The sequence below is a fragment of the Canis lupus genome, chromosome 38 (genome assembly GCF_011100685.1).
Source record: "Canis lupus familiaris isolate Mischka breed German Shepherd chromosome 38, alternate assembly UU_Cfam_GSD_1.0, whole genome shotgun sequence".
Classification (NCBI taxonomy): domain Eukaryota; kingdom Metazoa; phylum Chordata; class Mammalia; order Carnivora; family Canidae; genus Canis; species Canis lupus.
In genome coordinates this window covers 6455363-6475686 of record NC_049259.1, presented here as the reverse complement: position 1 = coordinate 6475686, position 20324 = coordinate 6455363, and the positions used below count along the sequence as shown (strand labels likewise).

The following is a 20324-nucleotide window of genomic DNA, read 5'->3' as shown; positions in this document are numbered from 1 at the left end:
TTAAGTTTTATAGTTAAAAATGTCTTACAATTTTTAGTTGCATAGGTCTGCTTTTTAATCTTATAACACGCCCCTGATGGGAAAAACAGGGTATTACAGTATTCTGTGTGTTTTGGCCAGAACTGTCCAGGTTGGCTTTAGGGTTTTCCTGGGCATGTCTACAATAGTCCTCAGGAGGCAGAATTTAAAGACAAAATTTGTAGTGCCTCCTAATTCAGTTTCTATTGAGTATAGAAGTAATTACTACTTTATTCTTATGGCTTGTAGTTTTTGAGTCATTATGACATGATGAATCATGTATAGATTTGCTCACTAATAATAAAGATAATTCATTTTATGGAATTATACTACTTATATAAATTCAACTAAATATCCTTGGTGAGAAGAATAAGGAGAAAAAGAGTCTGGGGGATAACACTTCAGCCATGGCAGGTGATTCACTGAGAATGAGCAAATATCCTTGAATAATTTGAGAAGAGGAGATATGAATCTGGTTTTCCCTGCATTGGTCTTCATTCCTGTTTGTGCTTTAGTATGAGTAATTGGCCCCTAAATGCAAGCAATTTTTTTTCCAGCCAGCGCTCACCTGAAGAACTAGTTATTTTTTCCAGTGCTGGAGAAAAATCTTAATGTTTTGAATCAGGTATTGTTTCCAACATAGTGCTCTGAAAAATGCCATTTGGCATAGTTATTTAGAGACGAGCTTTAGTTTTAATTTAATCAGTCAAGAATTTTGCATAGAGTGATGTTTGCTTAGAGTTTAAATCTTATGACTTAAGATCAGATGAAATCTTTTTCATTTGTATAAAAGATGTGGACAAATGGCATATTTTTGGCTGTTTAATATTAGTTTTCTTTTTTTGAAGAAAAATTACTGTGTTCATTAAGAATTTACAGTTTTTCTTTGAAGTCAATAGATGATTTATGAACCAGTTTCACTTTTCCTTGAACTTACAAAGCAGAATTAGCCTGATTTCAAATTAGCAATCTCAGAATGACCACAAGTGTCAGTGTTTGCCTGCCTTATTTTTCTTCTTCAGTTTTCACCAACTTAAGCAGCAGATACTCAAATTGTTTAAGAGTTTCTTTTGACTGGAAAGCAGAGCTAAATTTAAGTGTCTCTTTCAGAACTAATTTTTAACACCCTTATTAGTTTTAGTTCATATAAACTATTAATGATCCTAAGGTAAAATATAAGCATTAAAATCAGCAGTAGTTTGTGTTATGCTTGTATATTCTTTTTTTTAAAGGATTTTATTTATTTATTCATGAGAGACACAGAGAGAGAAGCAGAGACCTAGACAGAGGGAGAAGCAGGCTGCATGCAGGGAGCCCAATGTAGGACTTGATTCTGGGACCTCAGGATCACACCCTGAACTGAATGCAGACGCTCAACCACTGAGCCACCCAAGTGTCCCAATGCTTTTTTTTTTCGTGAGTTTCTTACATTGTAGCTAGCTGTTCAGTGTAACATAAATCAGCTAGACTCTTTCATTTATTATTTGGCACAGGGTGTGTGTGAGTACCAATATTATTTGGTACTCTTGTTGAGAGCTTTGGTTCTCATTAGGGTAAATGCTGTTTTCTAGGAAGTGTTCTAGAAGTTTATGAGGGTATGTTTGGTTGACAAAATAATTGAAGGGCATTTAGTGAGTGAGGCCAGGAAAAGAGGTTTGTAGCCGGTGGGACAATTTTAAATGAAACATAATTAGAATACAAAGTGTATTTTGTAAAATTTTAACATATACTGACTTTTCTAGGTATATAACCCCAGTGTATATATATTGAAGAAGGTTGTGCTCAGCTTTGTTCTGAACTTGGCCAGTACTTCACCATTTTGAAAAATCCTGTTGCCTGTGGCAGTCAGGTTTGTAGTAGTTGGCTTACCAGTAGAGTATACAAGTCTGTGAACAAGTGTAATTGTTACATTCACTGTGATTTTATGACTAGGTAGTAGCATTTGATTACTTCATTATGTCCTCTGGTGTAATTTCTGAGACTTAAAATATTTGTGCTTAGCATAAATTTCTTTTAAAATTTCATTTTTGTATTTATTAGGATACTAATTTTCATTTAAAAAATTGCATACATAGGAGACTATTAAAAGAGGTCAACGTAAAATACTTTTTTTTAAAATACTTCTTAACACACAGGAGACATACTGAGTTTGATAAGTGTGAAGCTCACTAAGTCAGTATCTTTGAATAAGTTCTTAAGTACCATACTCCCTACTCCTCAAAATATTGTTAGTATTTAAAAATTTAAACACTATTAATTCATTACAGAGCACAACAAACATTTTGTTAATTCAAGTAGATGTAATGTGTTGAAACTTAAAATTCTGCTAAGTCAGTTAATTGGACATTAACTTCACAAAGAAGCATTATTACTCAAATATAAATTATTAGTATCAGAGAAAATGCTTTTTATTTAATAGCTTTACTAGATAAAGAAAACGTTGAAAATAAATAGAATGTTTTCCCCAAAGGGCTTTTTTGAAAAGAGTTGGGAGCATAAATATACTTGATTTTAAAATTCCTGGGACCTTTCTTCAGAATGATTATTTATGCTCTGATTGGAAATAGAAACTTTAGTATAAAGAAACTTTGCAAGGCAGAAAAGAGATAGATAAAGGTTATAGGATTAGGAAGGAGAAATTTGTGACTTTGAGGTTTGATTTTCTTCCCTTTCCACAACTTAGAGGATGCCTAAGGGATTTACTTATATTGTACAATGTACAACAAATACATTGAACATTTTTTATATGCAAGCTACAGAAAGATAGGAGATTTGCCATTTGGTTCCTTTTATTCAAGGTATTGATAGGGTTTGGATACCTAGATCATTATATAGATAGCAAAATAACTGGAAGGAAATGTTACAGACTTATTTAAGCTTTTTCCCTTCAGTTTCAAATTGTTTTCTGTAGTTCATTATGGTGTCACTCAGTTTCACTCTTTTGATTTCTGTTGTACTCTCCATTATTTTTTTCATCTCCCTGATTGTTTACTAACATATTGAGTCTGTTTCTTTTCCATGTCCTCAGAGTTGACCTTTATTTTTTTCTGTATTTCCTCTGTTAACTTTTCATAGATTTTATATTTATTAATATCTCTGGTAGGCACCTGGGTGGCTCATTTGGTTAAGCATCTACCTTAGGCTCAGGTCATGATTCTGGGGTCCTGGGATCCAGTCCATTGTCAGGCTCCCTACTCAGCCAGGAGCCTGCCTCTCCCTCTCCCATTCTTACTTGTACACGTGTGCACTCTTTCTCTCTCTCTCTTACATTCTCTCTCTCCCTCTGTGTGTGTGTGTGTGTGTGTGTGTATCTGTCAAATAAATAAAATCTAAACAAAAAAAAAATATCTGGCATTTATAATGTTCCAGAGCATTTCGGTTGATATTGTGTGTGTGTGTGTGTGTGTGTGTGTGTGTGTGTATGTTACGGGTAAGGGTCGATAGTTAAATATATACAGGTCTGTGTTTATTTTAGCTTCCTCAATTAGTTTATTGAATTATATTAAATACCAAAATATTGAATGTTTTCTTTTAAAGTTTACGATATTATTTTCCTTTCTGCCACTATTACCAGCAGCTATAATTATGTGATTCTCAAAACAATCAAATTTAGCTAATTCCAAACATGTACCCTTTGATAGAGGGAGATGGGCAGAAGAATATTGTTTATATTCACATGGAACAGAAGAAGAGCAATTTTTTTTATAATTTATTTTTTATTGGTGTTCAATTTACCAACATACAGAATAACACCCAGTGCTCATCCCGTTCAAATGCCCCCCTCAGTGCCCGTCACCCATTCACCTCCACCCCCCCGCCCTCTTCCCCTTCCACCACCCCTAGTTCGTTTCCCAGAGTTAGGAGTCTTTATGTTCTGTCTCCCTTTCTGATGTTTCCCACACATTTCAAGAAGAGCAATTTTATATGGCTATACCATCTTTGATGAAACCCATATTGAATTATGTCTTCAGTCAGTTAATTGGACATTGAAGGTTATACTGCAATGGCATTGTTCCAAGTGACAAGGTATTACTTACATTAGAATAATAGAATTTTAGAACAGAATTAGATCTTTCTAATCATCTAAAAATCTAATTGTCTCATTGTGGAGTCAAGATAATCAAGACCTGAGAGGTGGTTTTCTCACAGCTCTACTCTTTAATATGTCAGAGCTGAAGCTAGAACCTGGGGTTCAAGATTTCTAAATCAACTGTTTTTTTCCCCACTGATTTACACTGCCTCTGGTTACATGAGTGTATTTGTTTTTAGTCCATAGACCCATAAGGTACACAAATGATCCCTTACCCCTGGCCCTCTCCACTATAAGGAAAATCCTGCCAGTTTTAAGTGAGAAAGATTGTGCTTTTATTAAACCTCAGTGGCACATATAAAAGAATTGCTCATTTGTGCCAGAAAAGGTATGTGGCCATTATAGACTTTGGTATTAAAGGAGATCAGTTTCTATGTTTTGGTTTGTTTCTAATTGCAGTTTTGTAATTACACATTTCATCTACATTTATGTGGCTGTAATTTTTAAATCTGTAGATAAATAAATGAAAAAAATTTCCCCCATTTTCTCATTATGCAAGAATACCCCTTTAAAGGTTTTGTATTCTTTCTCACTCTCTTTTCCTCTCTTTTGATCCAAATTTCATTTGCTGTATTTGTATTACTTGGTATCTCCAGAGAAGCAGCCGGATGGATGGATGGATGGATGGATGGATGGATGGATGGATGGATAAATGGATGGATGTGTGGGTGGATGGGGAGGAATTGGCACATGTGATTGTGGAAATTAAAAAGTCCCAGGATTTGCAGTCAACAAGCTGGAGACCCAGGAGAGTTGAGGTTACAGCTCCAGTCTAAGGCTTGGTTCACAGGCAAAAGAACACTGATGTCTCAACTTGACAACAGCCAGGCAGAGAGCTAATTCTTTTTTACTTTGCCTTTTTGTTCTGTTCATTTTTTTAGTGGATTCAGTGAGGTCCACCCACATTGGGGAGGGCAATCTGCTTTACTCAGTATGTTGATTCAAATGTTAATCTTACCCAGAAACATTCTCACAGACACATCCAGAAGGATTTTTTTTAAAAGATATTATTTATTTATTAAGAGAGACATAGGTAGAGGAGAAGCACGCTCCCCAGGGAGCCTGATATGGGACTGGATCCCACAACTCCAGGATCATGCCCTGAGCCAAGGGCAGATGCTCAACGACTGAGCCACCCGGGTGTCTCCAGAATGATGTTTTAACCAAATTATCTGGGTACCCCATTGCTCACTTGACACAAAATTAAACCTTCACAGTTACCTTCTGAAAAGCATTCTAGAGAATGATAAATGGAAAACTGGTATTTAGATTTTTAATCAGTGAATATCTTCTTATGTTATTCATAAGCACTTGTATTCTAGTTTGGTCTGTGACTATGAAGAAAGTGAATATTTATTCTCAGGTCAGAGTTTTAATTCTCTGAGTAGATTTGGGTAGGAATAGAATTTTTGTTTTATCTTGAGATTAAAATACTTACTTTAGTCTATGCTCCTTAGATATCAAGTAGCAGAAACTTGCTCAGCTTAAGGAAGAAAAGGAAATATATTATAACGGTATAGGAATATTCTGCAGAACTCAAGACTGGGAAATATAAATTGGCCTTTAAAAGAACATAGACATTGAAAAACTGTCAGGAATCAAGGAAGCTTTTCCGTTTCTGTCTGGTGCCATATGAATACTTGTCACTTTTTTTGGTACCAGCTGTACGTACACCAGCTCTCTGGTCTTTTGTATACATAGTCCTCCTTAAAACCAGCCTGGTACAGATAACTGTAGCTCATATTGCTGAGCGTATCTCTCACTGTTGATTTCCACCTCCAAAGGAGAGAGATGGAGGAGATATGATTGAGTCAGCTTGTTCATGAGTTTATCCCTTGTGGGTATAGTCCAGAGCTAAAAAGGGAGAAATAGAGTTTTCTCTTGAAAAGTCTGCCATCATTTGTAATTAGACTGTGTTTATTCTTTTAGCATACCTTGTGCTTTTTAAAAATTTTTTATTTATATTTATGATTTACCATTTTAAGTGTATAATTCAGTGCCATTAAGTATATCTATAATGTTATACAGCCATCACCACTCTGTAGCTTCATTCCAAATTAAAACTCTGTACACATTAAACAATTTCCTGTTGCCTTCTCCCCAGCCTCTGGTAACCACTGTTCTATTTCTATGAATTTGGCTCTTCCAGGTACTTCATAGAAGTGCAATTATTCTTTTTTTTTTTTTTTTAAGTTGAATGATACTCCATTGGATGCATAAACTGTAATTTGTTTATCCATCTGTTTGTCAGTGGACATTTGGGTTGTTTTCATCTTTTGGCTATTGTGAATAATAATATGCACATCAACATACATTTAAATACATGGTCAGTGGGACGCCTGGGTGGCTCAGTGGTTGAGTGTCTGCGTCAGTGTTTGACTCAGGACGTGATCCCAGAGTTCCCAGACCGAGTCCTGCATCGGGTTCCTACATGGAGCTTGCTTCTCCTCCCTCTGCCTGTGTCTCTGCTTCTCTGTGTGTCTCTCATGAGTAAATAAATAAAATCTTTAAAAATACATACATACATACATACCTGGTCAAGTCCCTACTTTCTGTTCTGTTGGTTATATACCAAGAGTTGGAATTGCTGGATTATATGGTAATTCTATATTTCATTTTTTGAGATACCACCATACTGTTTTTCATAGCAGCTACACATTTTACATTCCCACCAGCCATCAACAGGGATTCTAATTTTTCAACATCGTTGTCAGTACTTGTTAATTTCAGTTGTGTGTTTGCTAATAGCTATCCTAATGGGTATGAAGTGATATTTCATTGTGGTTTGATGTGCATTTCCCAAATGATTAGTGATGGTTGAGTGTATTTTCATGTGCTTATTAACTATCTGGAGAATGGTCAGTTTCTTGGGAGAAATGTTTATTCAATGTTTTTTGCCCATTTTTGGATTGGGTTGTTTTTTGGTTTTCACTTGTAGGAGTTTTTTTGTTTTCGTTTTTGTTTTAAAGCTTATTTATGAGAGAGGGAGAGAGAGAGCTGTATTCGTGAGCAGAGAGAGGGACAAGCAGACTCAGTGTTAAGTGAGGAACCATACATAGGTGGCACTGGATCTCAAGACTGAGATCACGACCTGAGCTAAAACCAAGAGTTGGACACTTAGGTGTGCTTTTTTATCCCCTTTCCTTTCCCTTTCCTTTTCTTTCCCTTTTCCTTTCCCTTTCTTTTCCCTTTCCTCTCCCTTCTTCTCCCTTCCTTTCCCTTCCTTTCCATTCTTTTGTTCTTTCTTTTCTTTCTTTCATTCTCCTAATTGTCCTGGCTAGAATTTCAGATGATATGTTGAATCAAGGTGGTGAAACTGGACATATTGTTCCAGATCTTAAGGGAAAGGCTTTCAGTCTTTCACCAATGAGGATGTTAGCTGTTGTGAGTTTTTCATATTTAATTTTTATCATATTGAAGAAGTTTCCTTTCATTCCTAGTTTGATAAGGTGTATGTGATACTGTTTTTAAATCATGAAAGGATGTTAAATTGTCAGGTACTTTTTCTGTATCAGTTGACATATCATGTATTTTCCCTTCAATCTGTTAATATATATCCATATCTATTGATTTTCATATGTCGAACCATCTTTGCATTCCAGTAATAAATGCCACTGGGTCATGGTGTGTAATCTTTTTAGTATACTGCTGAATTTGATTTGCCAGTTCTTTTCCTAAGAGAATGTTCCCTTATGGAAAGAAGTTGGTTTAATAATTATTAAGTCTTCTTTATTTTGGACACTGAAATGAACATACACATACACATTTTAGAAAATACACATATGCACGTTACAAATAAGAATACATATGTAATTATAATTTTAAAACCTGCATTCTCTGATCATTAAATTGCAAAACTTGGTGAAGGCAGGGACCACCTTGCTTTTGCCAGTTTATTTAGCATGCAGTGCTTTGGTGAATGTGTGTAGAATAAATAAATGTTGTTTAATTCTCTCAGTAATCATATATATTTTCACCATTTTTATTTGACAGATTAAAACAGCTTAACAGTAGTGAATTAGTAATATTAAGGCAAATGGATTTGTTTTCATTAACGTGTATTTTTTAAGGACCTACCATGCATCAGGCACACCATGGTAGTAATAGGCATTGGAGGCGTAATAGACAGTACCTGTCCTAAGTTAGCTTACAGTCTGAGAAAAACAGACAAGTAAATAGAGAATTCTATAGCAAAATGGGGGATTTGATAGAGGTTTCAAATCTATATAGTTTATAGAGATTCTCCAGTATATTTTAGAAACATGTTAGCTGTTTTCTGTGTTGGCAGATACTGTATGCATAATTATTCTGGTTATGGCAAATGTAAAAAAAAATATGCTTATAACTTGTGTTTTGCTCTTGAAATCTCTTGTTTTCAGCCTCATTGTCATTTGTCTACAGAGTTGCAATTGTCTTTTTCTACATCGTTTTTCCAAAATACTTTTTTTTTTTTTTTTTAAGATTCACTCTGTACTTAAAATTCAGATGTTTTTTTAAAAGAGCATTCTAATATTTGGGAGTTCTAAATATCAAATCCAAATTTCAGGGATGTGTGTTACTTTAGAAAGACAAAAACATACAAGGGTATAATGAGTATTTCATTTTTAAAACATGTTACTTTTGATGTCATAAATATAGTAGTCAAAAAGGTAGATTATAAACATGTAGAGTCTGCATATATATTCTGTGTGTTTTATTCATTTAGAATTTTCAGTATTTTGTGAAGTTTCATATAAATAGCATTTTTTCCAAATTAAGTACATATAATGCATTCCTTTTCATACTGATACTTGTCACAGATATTTTTCCTTATGGTATTACATATCAGGGTATTATTTTCTGCTTGTTTAAAGCAGCAAATACCAATATTGTCTTTCCTAGTACTGGAAGATTTTTAGATTTTCTCATTTGCTAAAATAAGGCAAGTAAGGATTATAAACAGCATACTTTGTTTTGCCTTGTTATGTTTTACAAAAGGATTCTATCACTTCTCCCATTCTTATCTGTTATTCTTTTTCAGAGTGCCTCAAGTCTCAGTGGAAATTATAATTGTTCTGACTTTTCAAGAGAAAGCAGGTTTTCCTCTCCAGTTAGCACAACTTGTCAGCTCCTTTAGTTGTTTTTTTTTTTTTTTTTTTGGTGGTGGTGGTTGTTTTTTGCTGATACTTTATTTTCCCAGATGGGTATTATTTTTCCCTCAATCCAGGTATCTTTAAAAATGTAGGACTGTCAGTCTCTTCCCCATATTACTGCCAAATTATTATTCCTGATTTTTAACATATGCCACTTTGTAGCCTTTGAAAAACTTCACCTCTGTTTCTTCATCTTTAAAAAGTGGTGTGGTTGGATTATATAGTGTCCGAGGTTCTTTATGCAATGACTTTTTATAATTTTATTTCAAAATAGTATGGATCGGAGTCGAATGAACTTTTAGCTCTTAGGGTTGGCTAGGTAGTCCTCAAATGGCTACGGCTGTAAACTAATGACATGATTAGCAAAGATCTTCCCAGTTTTCTTTCAAGCAACCCACAGTCTCCAATTTAGTATCTGTATAGCTGTGTGTGTGTGTGTGTGTGTGTGTGAGAGAGAGAGAGAATGTGTGAATATGTGCTTGCAATTAAACTTATTTGTGTTTACTAATTCCAAAATTAAGCAAAGTTATACTACAATGACTTTGGCAACCCAGAATTTTCAGTACATCTGAGAAGACAAAATTAAATAAAACTCGGTTACAACTAACAGTAACTCTGCTCAACTAAGTGAGATGAAAATGTGTATGGGAGTATATAGGTTGGTGAGATGAGGGCTTTTAAAGGTTCATATAATCAAGAATAAATTGGAGGGAGAATAGTCTTTCAGGGTATTATAACTAGATAGGTGTTATAAGGGATGTTGTATTTCACCTCTTTTTTGTGCATACTAGTATTCTGTCCTGCAGATGGGCTTTCCCCGTGAGTCAAGAGATATATGATCATCTGTAATGTTTGGTTTGCCACCTTTGCAGCCTTGTAGCTAGAGGTGTAACTTACTAGTTCCAATATATACTATTGGAGAGGGGAGAACTCTTAACTGACCTAGGCTAGGACACATGCCTCCTCCAGTAACCAAGGGCCAAGGCTTATTCCCAAAAAGAAATAATTTGGAGTAGAAGGTTCATCAAGCAATGACAGCTTACTTTGCAAACAGAAAATACCCATTTTTTGATATTTAAAGAGGTCCCAGTATTGAGTTTACTCAAAAGTAGATAAAAACACTTGAGTTGTGATTTGTTATGGAAAAGACTTTTTTCATATTACTTCTGTGTGCTTGTACCTTTTGCTGACCTGTGTTATAAGAGCTGTCGTCTGTTCATTTAGTATAGGTTTATTTTAACAGTAAGCTGAATCAGTTTGGTTCGGATAGTTCTCAATATGCACAGAGTGCTGTTGTGTTCTTGTGATTTTGAACTTCGTCTACTCTTTTCAAAAGAAGGCTTTGATTTGGATCCAACCAGCCTTCTAGTCCAATGTAGACAGAAAGATGTGTGCATATGTGTGTACTCACTGTTCTTCCTGTCTCATTTCTTTTATTTTTTCTGTTTCTGTGTATACTTAAGCCACACTCCATGACTTAGTATTTACATATAAGGATTTCTAAGTAATAAAGATAATGTTTATTTTATTTTCATGTTTATTATATAATATTGAGTTGATTCCTCTTTATGCAGGAACATGAGATGGAAAGCTGATATCTTTTTAATTGGTGTAGTTATTTAAAAACAACCATGGTATAGCCTACCATCTCAAATTATTTTACTATGCAAAATCTCAAGCTTTGAATGGTTAAAATTAAAGTTATTTAACAGTTATTTCTTTAGAAATGTTTCTGTGGTTCTTTTTTTTTTTTAATTTATTTATTTATGATAGAGAGAGAGAGAGAGAGAGAGAGAGAGGCAGAGACATAGGCAGAGGGAGAAGCAGGCTCCATGCACCGGGAGCCCGACGTGGGATTCGATCGCGGGTCTCCAGGATCGCGCCCTGGGCCTAAAAGCAGGCGCCAAACCGCTGCGCCACCCAGGGATCCCTGTTTCTGTGGTTCTAATACTGATTTTTATTATTATGGATTTATGGAACTTCCCTGGTAGTTACCAAATTTCATTTCAGTTTGAGTACAACTAGAGTAAGATCTCCATGAATTACTAGTTGTTTTGAAAAGTACATTTGTAGCTTCCTATTAAGTGTGAACATGATTGAAACTGTTATACTAAAGACAACTTTTAAGTATCTTAAGCATTTCAGAGGCATCTAGTCCTGAGTGTATAATTGATACATTTCAATACTTAGCATAGTTTTTCTGTATATTACATACTTAGTAATTAGTTGAGATTAGTTATTTAGTTAAAATTTTCAACCACTCTTAAATGTAACAAATCTCATCTTTATAAATGTGATTAATTTCCCTGAATATTTTAAAGGAATTTAATTTGAAATGTTCTTGGGGTTTTTAAATGCACTCCAGAAGTAACATCATTTACATCTTTCTAATGTGAGATTATGTATCATTTATTCATTTTGAGATTGTTTAATGGAATAAAGATTGACTTGATTTTAAAATGAGTAATAACATTGCTGCAAATATTGTCAACAATTAAGCAAATCATTGAATATTTGAATATTGTCAACAGTTGTCAACAATTAAGCAAATCATTGAATATTTGAAAAATATTACATGCTTACTATAACTACTGTATGGTAACAGTTTAAATTTATTTTCTACTAAAGACTCCTGTTATTACTTCATGATCAATAGAATAAAAGATAAGAGAGGGGTTTTTTGTTTGTTTGTTTTTAATGCTTAGGATCATAATATGTTCAGGGGAAGGACTGATTGAGAAATATGGAGATACGGAATTTCGTCGCAGTAATTAAATATAAGTGTTTATTATGTAAAGGAACTCTTACATCATGTGTCAATATTTATTCTTTTAAAGGAGGGTGCATCGGCTCGTAAGACTCAGACTCCTGCAGCACAGCCAGTACCAAGACCAGGTAAAAATACTAAACTTGGTGGTGGGGGTAGGGTGGGAGGTGTCTTGTTTTTTAATGGTCACAGTGAAATTTTTTTGATACATACAATGATTTAAAGGAGTTGAAATATTACTTAAAGTACTTCTAAAGTAATATAAGAACATTTGCTTGAAAAAATAGAGTTGAAGAGTTAAAGATTTTTTAGAAAATGATTTTAAGATCTTAGAAAAATGTTTTTAGAAAACTATTTATATGTACATATTCCCTCACCAATTCCTTATTCGAGAGTTTATATGGATGTAATCTCCTCCTCCCCTCCGCCCCCCATTGGAAGCACACCACCATAATTTTAGTAGACTGATAAGCATTTTGATGCCTAGAATTTCAGAGGTCTGTGTTCTTGAGCATGTAAGATTTCTGCAATCAGTTTTGTAAAAGGTATGGTAAGCAAAGACGTTATTGAAGTTATTTTGGAAATATTTTTCTTCCCTCTTCCTATTTCCTAAAAAGATCTTTATAAATGCATGTAGATATACCAACAATATTATACTCATTTTAGGTGTCCTGGGTTTGATTTTGGTGTTTTATTTTTACATTTAGTGTAATTACAGTGTTAGCTATACCACATGTCTTTTTTACCTCATTAGTGCTATTGAAAATAACTGTCAAGAAAATGGAAAAGTCTTGGAAAGGCAGAGGCAAGAATAATAAATTGAGTGGTCTTCCTCTTAAATTTGGCAGTATCAGTAGTATAGATCTAAAGGTATTTTTATTCATAGTATGTTTATAGGCTAACTCTAAAATTATGTAGATTATAGATACTAAATATTTCTGGAAGCACTTTACAAGTACAATATTAAGGTTATATGTGGCTTACATTGGAATGCTTTTTATCTCACTGTGTCCTGGATTCATACATCTGAATTTTGACATGACTAGTATTTACTTTTTTTTTTTTTTTTTTTGAATGACAGTGGATTTGTTTGGAATTTCTGTGATTCCTGTTTCTGGGGATCAGTGGAGGAGTGCTTCATTAGCCATGTATTAAATTTGAAGCACATTGGATACATTTGTTTCAGATGACAGGACTGTGGGACTATTTTTAAGTAGAGAGGATCTTACCAAAAGCCATTATAACAGTATAAGGAAGAGCAATTAAATTCAATAAATATGAGTTGAATGCTTTCTATATATGTACTCAGTGCCAAAAACTAGGAAAAGCTAAGAAGGAGTTCTTTCAGAAAGTAAGAAAAAGTAAAGACAGTAAGAATTGGGCCCTAAAAATACAACCCGTGTAGTAGAGGGATACTATAGAAGCAGTTGAATGATCGATACAGAATTGTTTTTCTTTGGAAGGAAGAGATGGGAGGCTATTGTTGGTCAAGTCTAAAGATGATGACATTAGAAATTCAGAAATGGTATAAAAGGGGAGAAATCACCATCTGACATATCTAACCCAGTTTTCGGTCATTTGGCCGACAAAGGTAAGGGGTAGGGAGAAGCACTAATATCTGAATAAACGAGGTTGTTCAAATGTATCATGTGATAAAAGAAGTTAAGGGAGCTGAATTTTAACAGCCAGTTTTGTGACCTTGGCAAAGATCATATGTAAACTAAGGAGCACTCCCATCTTTTCAACTCTTAATATTCTGTCATTCTTCTTCAGTTGTTCTTGAGAGGGGTACTGGTGATTAAACTGATTGAGATTAATGTGGACTAATATCTCATGTGAGATCTCTTCTTTTTCCACAATTTTTTAGCATTTATTTATCAATAAAACCTGATTTGAGTGGATGTGTTAGGCAGTTTGTCATCTTTGTCTGATTAGTGAAATTTTCTTTTGCTGTAGAAATGTTTATTTGTTTATGGAATGCTGCCCAATTTTGAATGAATATTGGATAGTGTATGACATACTCACTTATGTTATCTTTTCAAAATTGAAAAATATATGTATGATTGCTCAAAATCTATCTGGCAGTGTAATATAGATGACAGATTATACATTTATAACTGTTATTTGTACATACAATTTAAATCATTTGGAAATGGGGTTTTGAACCACCATTTTGTTTTCCTCTTCTGTGGGACAACTCAGATATAGAGTTCCATTATTGATTGTTTTTTCCTTTTTGTTATTCTTTCACCACATGTTTATTTATCATCAATTGTGCCAGGCAAGTCCCCAGGTAAATTTGGATATTTGAAAGTGTCTGCAGTTACTCCCAACTTCTTAACACTTATTTAGAGAATGTAACTAACAAAAAGCACATGTTTTTCAGTGGATTAGGAAGGATAAGCCTTTGATAAACTGTAGGCTTATACCTTACTGTCACTTTCTTTTTAGAGTGTAAGTCTCTTGTACGGAACCCTGCTTCCTGCCTCTTTTTCTTGCATATACAATGCATACTTCACTTCTCCAGCTTTAATTTTTTATTTTTATTTCACAGATTCCCTGAAATGAGTATAAATGAGCCTATAGCTCTAATTTATCTGCTTAAATATGAGATTGAGAGAATTAGCCCCTTGTGTATTTTCAAACAGATAGTTCTGGTTCTAGTATCTTATTCCATAGGTTTATATCTGTGTGCTGATGATTTTCAGATTTGTATGTCCAAATCAGACAGCTTTTCTTACATCTGGTATCTTATATAAACTATTTAACATTTGGATATGCCATAGGCATCTTAAAACTGATGTATAACCTCTGTTCCCTGATGTTTTCTCCCAGGTGTCTTCTTCATGAATAAATAGCACCACTGTCAACTCTGCTTCTTAAGCAAAAAATTCAGCAGTTATTCTTCATTATTCACTTTTTGCATTTACGTCAGTGAGTTCTGTCAAATTTACCTTTTCTGTGTTCAGATTTGTCTTTTCATCTCTACTACCACAACTTAAATCCAAACCATTATCATTCTCTAGACCAGTGCTGCTTGAAGTGTTAGTCCATGACCTATTTCTGGCTTCCAATAAGCTACATATGGAAATTGAGAGTACAATACTGTCACGACATCCAAGTGTGTGATCATTTTCTAGTAATTCATTGTTACTGAATTTTACTCACTTGACCTTGGATTGGAAATTTTTAAAATTTAAAAAATACTCTTAAAAAAAATACTCTTATCTTTACACCTCATTTGAGTAGTACCACTGTGGACTGTTAATAGTTCTGAGCTTTCTGCTTTCATGCTTGTCCCCTTTTGATCACTTATCTAAATCTTTTTTTTTTTTTTTTTTTTTTTTTTACTTATCTAAATCTATTGTTTTTCCTTTACAGAAGATGTGACATGAAAATCAAGTTATGTCATTTTCTGGCTTAAAAGTTACAGGGTTTTCAGTGGCACTTAAATACAAACCTAACATCACCTAGAAAGCTTTTTATATATATTGATTTCTGCATATATTTTAAACCTCTTCTCCTGCCACTCTTTCTTTTGTCCCTATAGTCTATACATTTGCAGTTCCCTAAGCACAGCAGTTTCTTCCTGTCTTTGGCATTTGCTCACATTCCTCCCTCTAATCTGGGCTATTCGTCCACTTATTCTTTGCAAGTTGGCTCCTTGTCATCCTTGAACTCTCAGTTTAAATGCTACTTTTTTCGAGGGGTTCTCTAAAGCCAAAGCACACTTTTCTGTCAGTGTACACACCTTTTGTTCCTTAATATTGCATGTTCACATATGTTTATATGTTTTTGTGTGCTTACTTATTTATGGTCTGGCTCCCCTACTTTGACTGAAGGGTCTTTGAGGACAGGGACTGTTTCTGTTTTATTTATAATAATAAGAGGGCCTTGAATATTTAAGTGAAGGCTCTGAATATTTAAGCGAAGACTGTTGTTATATTAGAAATCAAACATAGCAATCAATAATAATTATTCTCAGCTTGTAAATTTTCAGTCATGGCATTTGCTGAAGGCAGTGTTAGTGGCACTAGAAGCAGTAGCATTTAAGATCAGCTATAGCCACAGAGTTCGCTAAATATTAAATATTTAGTCCTGATTAAGGACTTAACATGCATTGTTGTTTTTAAGATTCTCACAGCAGTTTTAAAATGTAGAAACTATTATTACTGTTTTATATTTGAGGACAACTGATAGAGAGCAGTCTATCAGTTCGACTTCCTAGGGTAATTTGCCTAGGAAGTGGCAAAATGGGGATAGGAATTGAGATCACTAATATATAGATTCTTGCTCTTAATCATTTTGCCATGTGGACTGGTGTTACTCTGCCCTTTCTTCTCCCCTCCCACTCTAAATCAAGCTTAACCTAGTGCGTTTGTCATAGTGTCTATACCTTGGTCTTTACTTAACCAGGGAACCTGTTCATATATTCTTTTGTAGCTATTTCTTACTAAGTCTCTAAACTTTATTTTTAATATGGTTTTATATTTTGTCTTTTTCTATTATGGGGTCCTCTCACTCTTGCATTTTTAGTAAGTGTTTTCCTAAATTCCTGAGTCCATTGTCTACTTCTTCACCAAACCATGGTGTTTCAGTCAAATCTTTTTTGTTGCTCCTCTTAGTCTTTTTTTTTTTTTAAAGATTTTATTTATTTATTCATGAGAGACAGAGAGAGAGAGAGAGAGAGAGAGGCAGAGACACAGGCAGAGGGAAAAGCAAGCTTCATATAGAGAGTCTAACATGGAACTTGATTCCGAGTCTCCAGGATCACACCCTGGGCTGCAGACGGCACTAAACCGCTGTGCCACCAGGGCTGCCCTTCTTAGTCATTTTCATAGCAAGTCCCATCTCCTGTTATTCATGTATCTCTCCGACCTGTCATTATCTTATCCCTCCAACAACTACCAGATATTTACTGAGACTATATTGTGTTTAAGATGATGCTATCTCGCTAATCAGGTGTTTCTATGAGTCCTGTTTCTAAAAATGATTTAAGAAAGCTTTACTGTTTTTTTCTCAGCAAGAAGAAAGGTATGAGAACACTATAATAAATATACATATATGTGAACTTTTATTTACATGTATCTTTCACTACCTAATGTGGCTAGAAAAATCATACTACTGGACTGATAAAATTTTATCACAATAAGTAACTATACAAAAGAATAAAAAGTATTAAGTGAAAATGTAGCATTTTACTGCTTTTAAAATAGAACACATTCCAAAAATGCATGTATCCCTTTAAAAGTGGTAATCTGTTTTTAACTGATGTTGAGTTAGAATTTTAAGTCTCCTAAATTTTTATTTATTTTCGTGATTTAAGAAAATGGAAATTCTGGGCCACCTGGGTGGCTCACTGATTGAGCATCTGCCTTTGCCTCAGGTCATGATCCCCAGATCCTGGGATTGAGTCCCACATCAGGCTCCCTGCAGGGAATCTGCGTCTCCCTCTGTCTATGTCTCTGCCTCTCTGTCTCTGCATCTCTCATGAGTAAATAAATAAAATCCTTAAAAAGGGCGGGGGGGGGATAAAAATTCTAACACAGTACACACATTTCACATAGAAAGCAGTCAGTAAATTTTTATTGTAAATTCTGAAACTTGAATGTACAGCATTTTTAAGTTCTAAAATACATTAATCTTCAACCAGGCTGATATTGCTGTTATTATACCAACAAATGTTTCTGTGTGTTATAAAGTCTATTATATAGACAGATAGTGAGAAGATGAATATTTGTGTTTTTATAACATACATTCACAATTTTAATAATATGGGCAACTTGGGGTGCCTGGGTGGCTTAGTTGATTGAGTGTCTGACTCTCGATTTTAGCTCAGGTCATGGTCTTGTGGCCTGGGATTGAGCCCCACATCAGGCTCTGCACTCAGCTTGGAGTCTGTTTCAGATTCTCTCTCCTTCGCCTTCTGCTCATTCATATTCTGTCTCTCTCTCTCAAATAAAATCCTTAAAAATAATAATAATATTGGCAATTCAAGATAATATAGACCTTTACATGACTCATTGCCTGTAATGTTGTCTTCTAAAGAACAAAAAGCAAATAGGAAGAGAGAAAAATGGTAAAAAATATTTTAGGTCTTAGTTCCCAATAATGCCTTTCTTTTCCCTCCTAAATAGTTCAGCACATTTCTTTCTCCCAGCCCTTCCCCTAGTGTTACATGTTTTTGCATTTACTACATTGGTTATCAGTTAATTAAGAAACTATTTGATTCCTTTGCTAGGCTTTAACATCCATTGATATAGATACACAGTGTCTACCAATGTAGTATATCTGCTTTGTTATAACAGATTGTTAAATAATGGTAAGGCATATTCATGTTTTGTGAAATAGAAAAATAAATTATTTGAAAAGATTGATGTTATTTTAGAAGATTGCAACATATTTTAAAATGTTATAGCTAGTCATGTAATTTAAATTTTTAGGCCTTAGTTGCTTTGTAAATTTGAAAATAAGAATGTGATTTTTGTGACACTCATTTTTTTTTCACTCTCTTATTAACAGTTTCTCAAGCAAGACCTCCTCCAAATCAGAAGAAAGGTGAGGTGTTGTGCATATGAATCTAAACTTATTTTAAAAAGTAAAAGTAGGGGCGTGTGGCTGGTTTAGGCTGAAGAACATGTGACTCTTGATCCTGGCATCAGGAATTCGAGCTCACTTAAGAGATCAATTCGAGCTCAATTAAGAGATCACTTAAATAAAAAACAAAAATTTAAAAAAAAAAGAAAGTAAAAGTAAATAATATTACAAAATTAAGGCTGATTCTATGCTTGTGCAGTTATATAAAACGTGTGTGGTATCCGTTCTGACTAGTCAGTGTTCAGGTCATACTGATTATTAAATATTTTGAATTTTGAATATCACTGTTGATGTAAAATATTTTTTTTAGCTCAAAGGGGTTAAGATTACAAATTTACCAACTTTTAAGTTTTAATTGGGAGTGTAACTATATTTCATTTAATAATAATAACATATTTGTTATCTTTATAATTTTATCTTTATAGGATCTCGAACACCCATCATCATAATTCCTGCAGCTACCACCTCTTTAATAACCATGCTTAATGCAAAAGACCTCCTACAGGACCTAAAGTAAGTAATTTGTTAAACTGTTGTTTTCATTGAATATGGAGGTATCTTTGAGAATTAGTTACAGATTTGGTATTCCTTATTTAGAGAAAATAATTTCAGTTTCTGTGCTGTAGGCTTTACAGATAGTCTGAAATATAATTTTCAAAACAGTACAGAGTACTTGAACAATGCAGGGGTTTGAGGTGCCCATCCCCTGATTAATAAAAAAAATTTACGTACAACTTTTGACTCCTGCAAAAACTCAATACCTAATAGCCTAATACTGACTGGATACCCTACTGATAACATAATTAATATATAACGTAACAGTCAATTAACACATATTTTGTATCTCATATGTATTATATATTGTATCTGTACAATAAAGTAAACTAGGGAAAAAATGTAAAAAAACCCCACAAGATAGAGAGTATATACGTTTACATTATTGTACTTTTTATTTATTTATTTATTTTTAAAGATTTTATTTATTTGTTCATGAGAGATACAGAGAGAGGCAGAGACACAGGCGGAGGGAGAAGCAGGCTCCATGCAGGGAGCCCGACGCCGGACTCGATCCTGGGTCTCGAAGATCACACCCTGGGCTTAAGGAGGCGGCACTAAACTGCTGAGCCACCCAGGCTGCCCTACATTATTGTACTTTTTAAAAGAGATTTTATTTATTTATTTGAGAGAGAACATGAGTGGGGTGAGCAGTGAGGGCAGAGAAAGAGGGAGAAGCAGACTCCCCACTGAGCAGGGAGCCAGACTCGGGGTTCAGTCCCAGGACCCCAGAACCATAACTTTAGCTGAAGGCAGATGCTTAACTGACTGAGTCACCCAGGTGACTATATTACATTTGTAGGGAAAAAGCCCACAAAAAACCCAGGTATAAGTGGACCCATGCAGTTTAAACCAATGTTGTTCAGGGATCCTCCATATATTCTTTTCTCTCTGGATCCCTTAGGGATAATTACAGAAATTTTTAGCTAAAATTCTAATGAAAAGAATACTATTATATTAATTTCTAATATGAATTTTTTAAACTTTTTCCTGAAGAGCTTGAGGAAGTTCAAAAACAAATTCCTGTTCTCTTCCTCTCCCCTTCTCCAATTTCTAGTTGAAGAATGGAAAAAATAGTAACTTCTCCATAAATTAGATACATATACTGTGTGTAGGGGGTGGTGGAGGTTGGGAATATAGTTTTTTAACCTAGATATTAGTAAAA

General features: G+C 34.3%; 1 protein-coding gene across 1 annotated transcript in view; it reads left to right on the top strand.

Moving 5' to 3' along the window:
* The window catches only part of CDC73 (cell division cycle 73), a 112116-nt gene that overhangs the window by 72260 nt on the left and 19532 nt on the right, over window positions 1–20324 (top strand). Inside the window, exons 11-13 of the mRNA NM_001081507.1 lie at window positions 12078–12135; window positions 18530–18565; window positions 19030–19117. Of these exons, the coding sequence (NP_001074976.1) occupies window positions 12078–12135; window positions 18530–18565; window positions 19030–19117 (182 nt within the window). The remainder of the gene's footprint in view (window positions 1–12077; window positions 12136–18529; window positions 18566–19029; window positions 19118–20324) is intronic.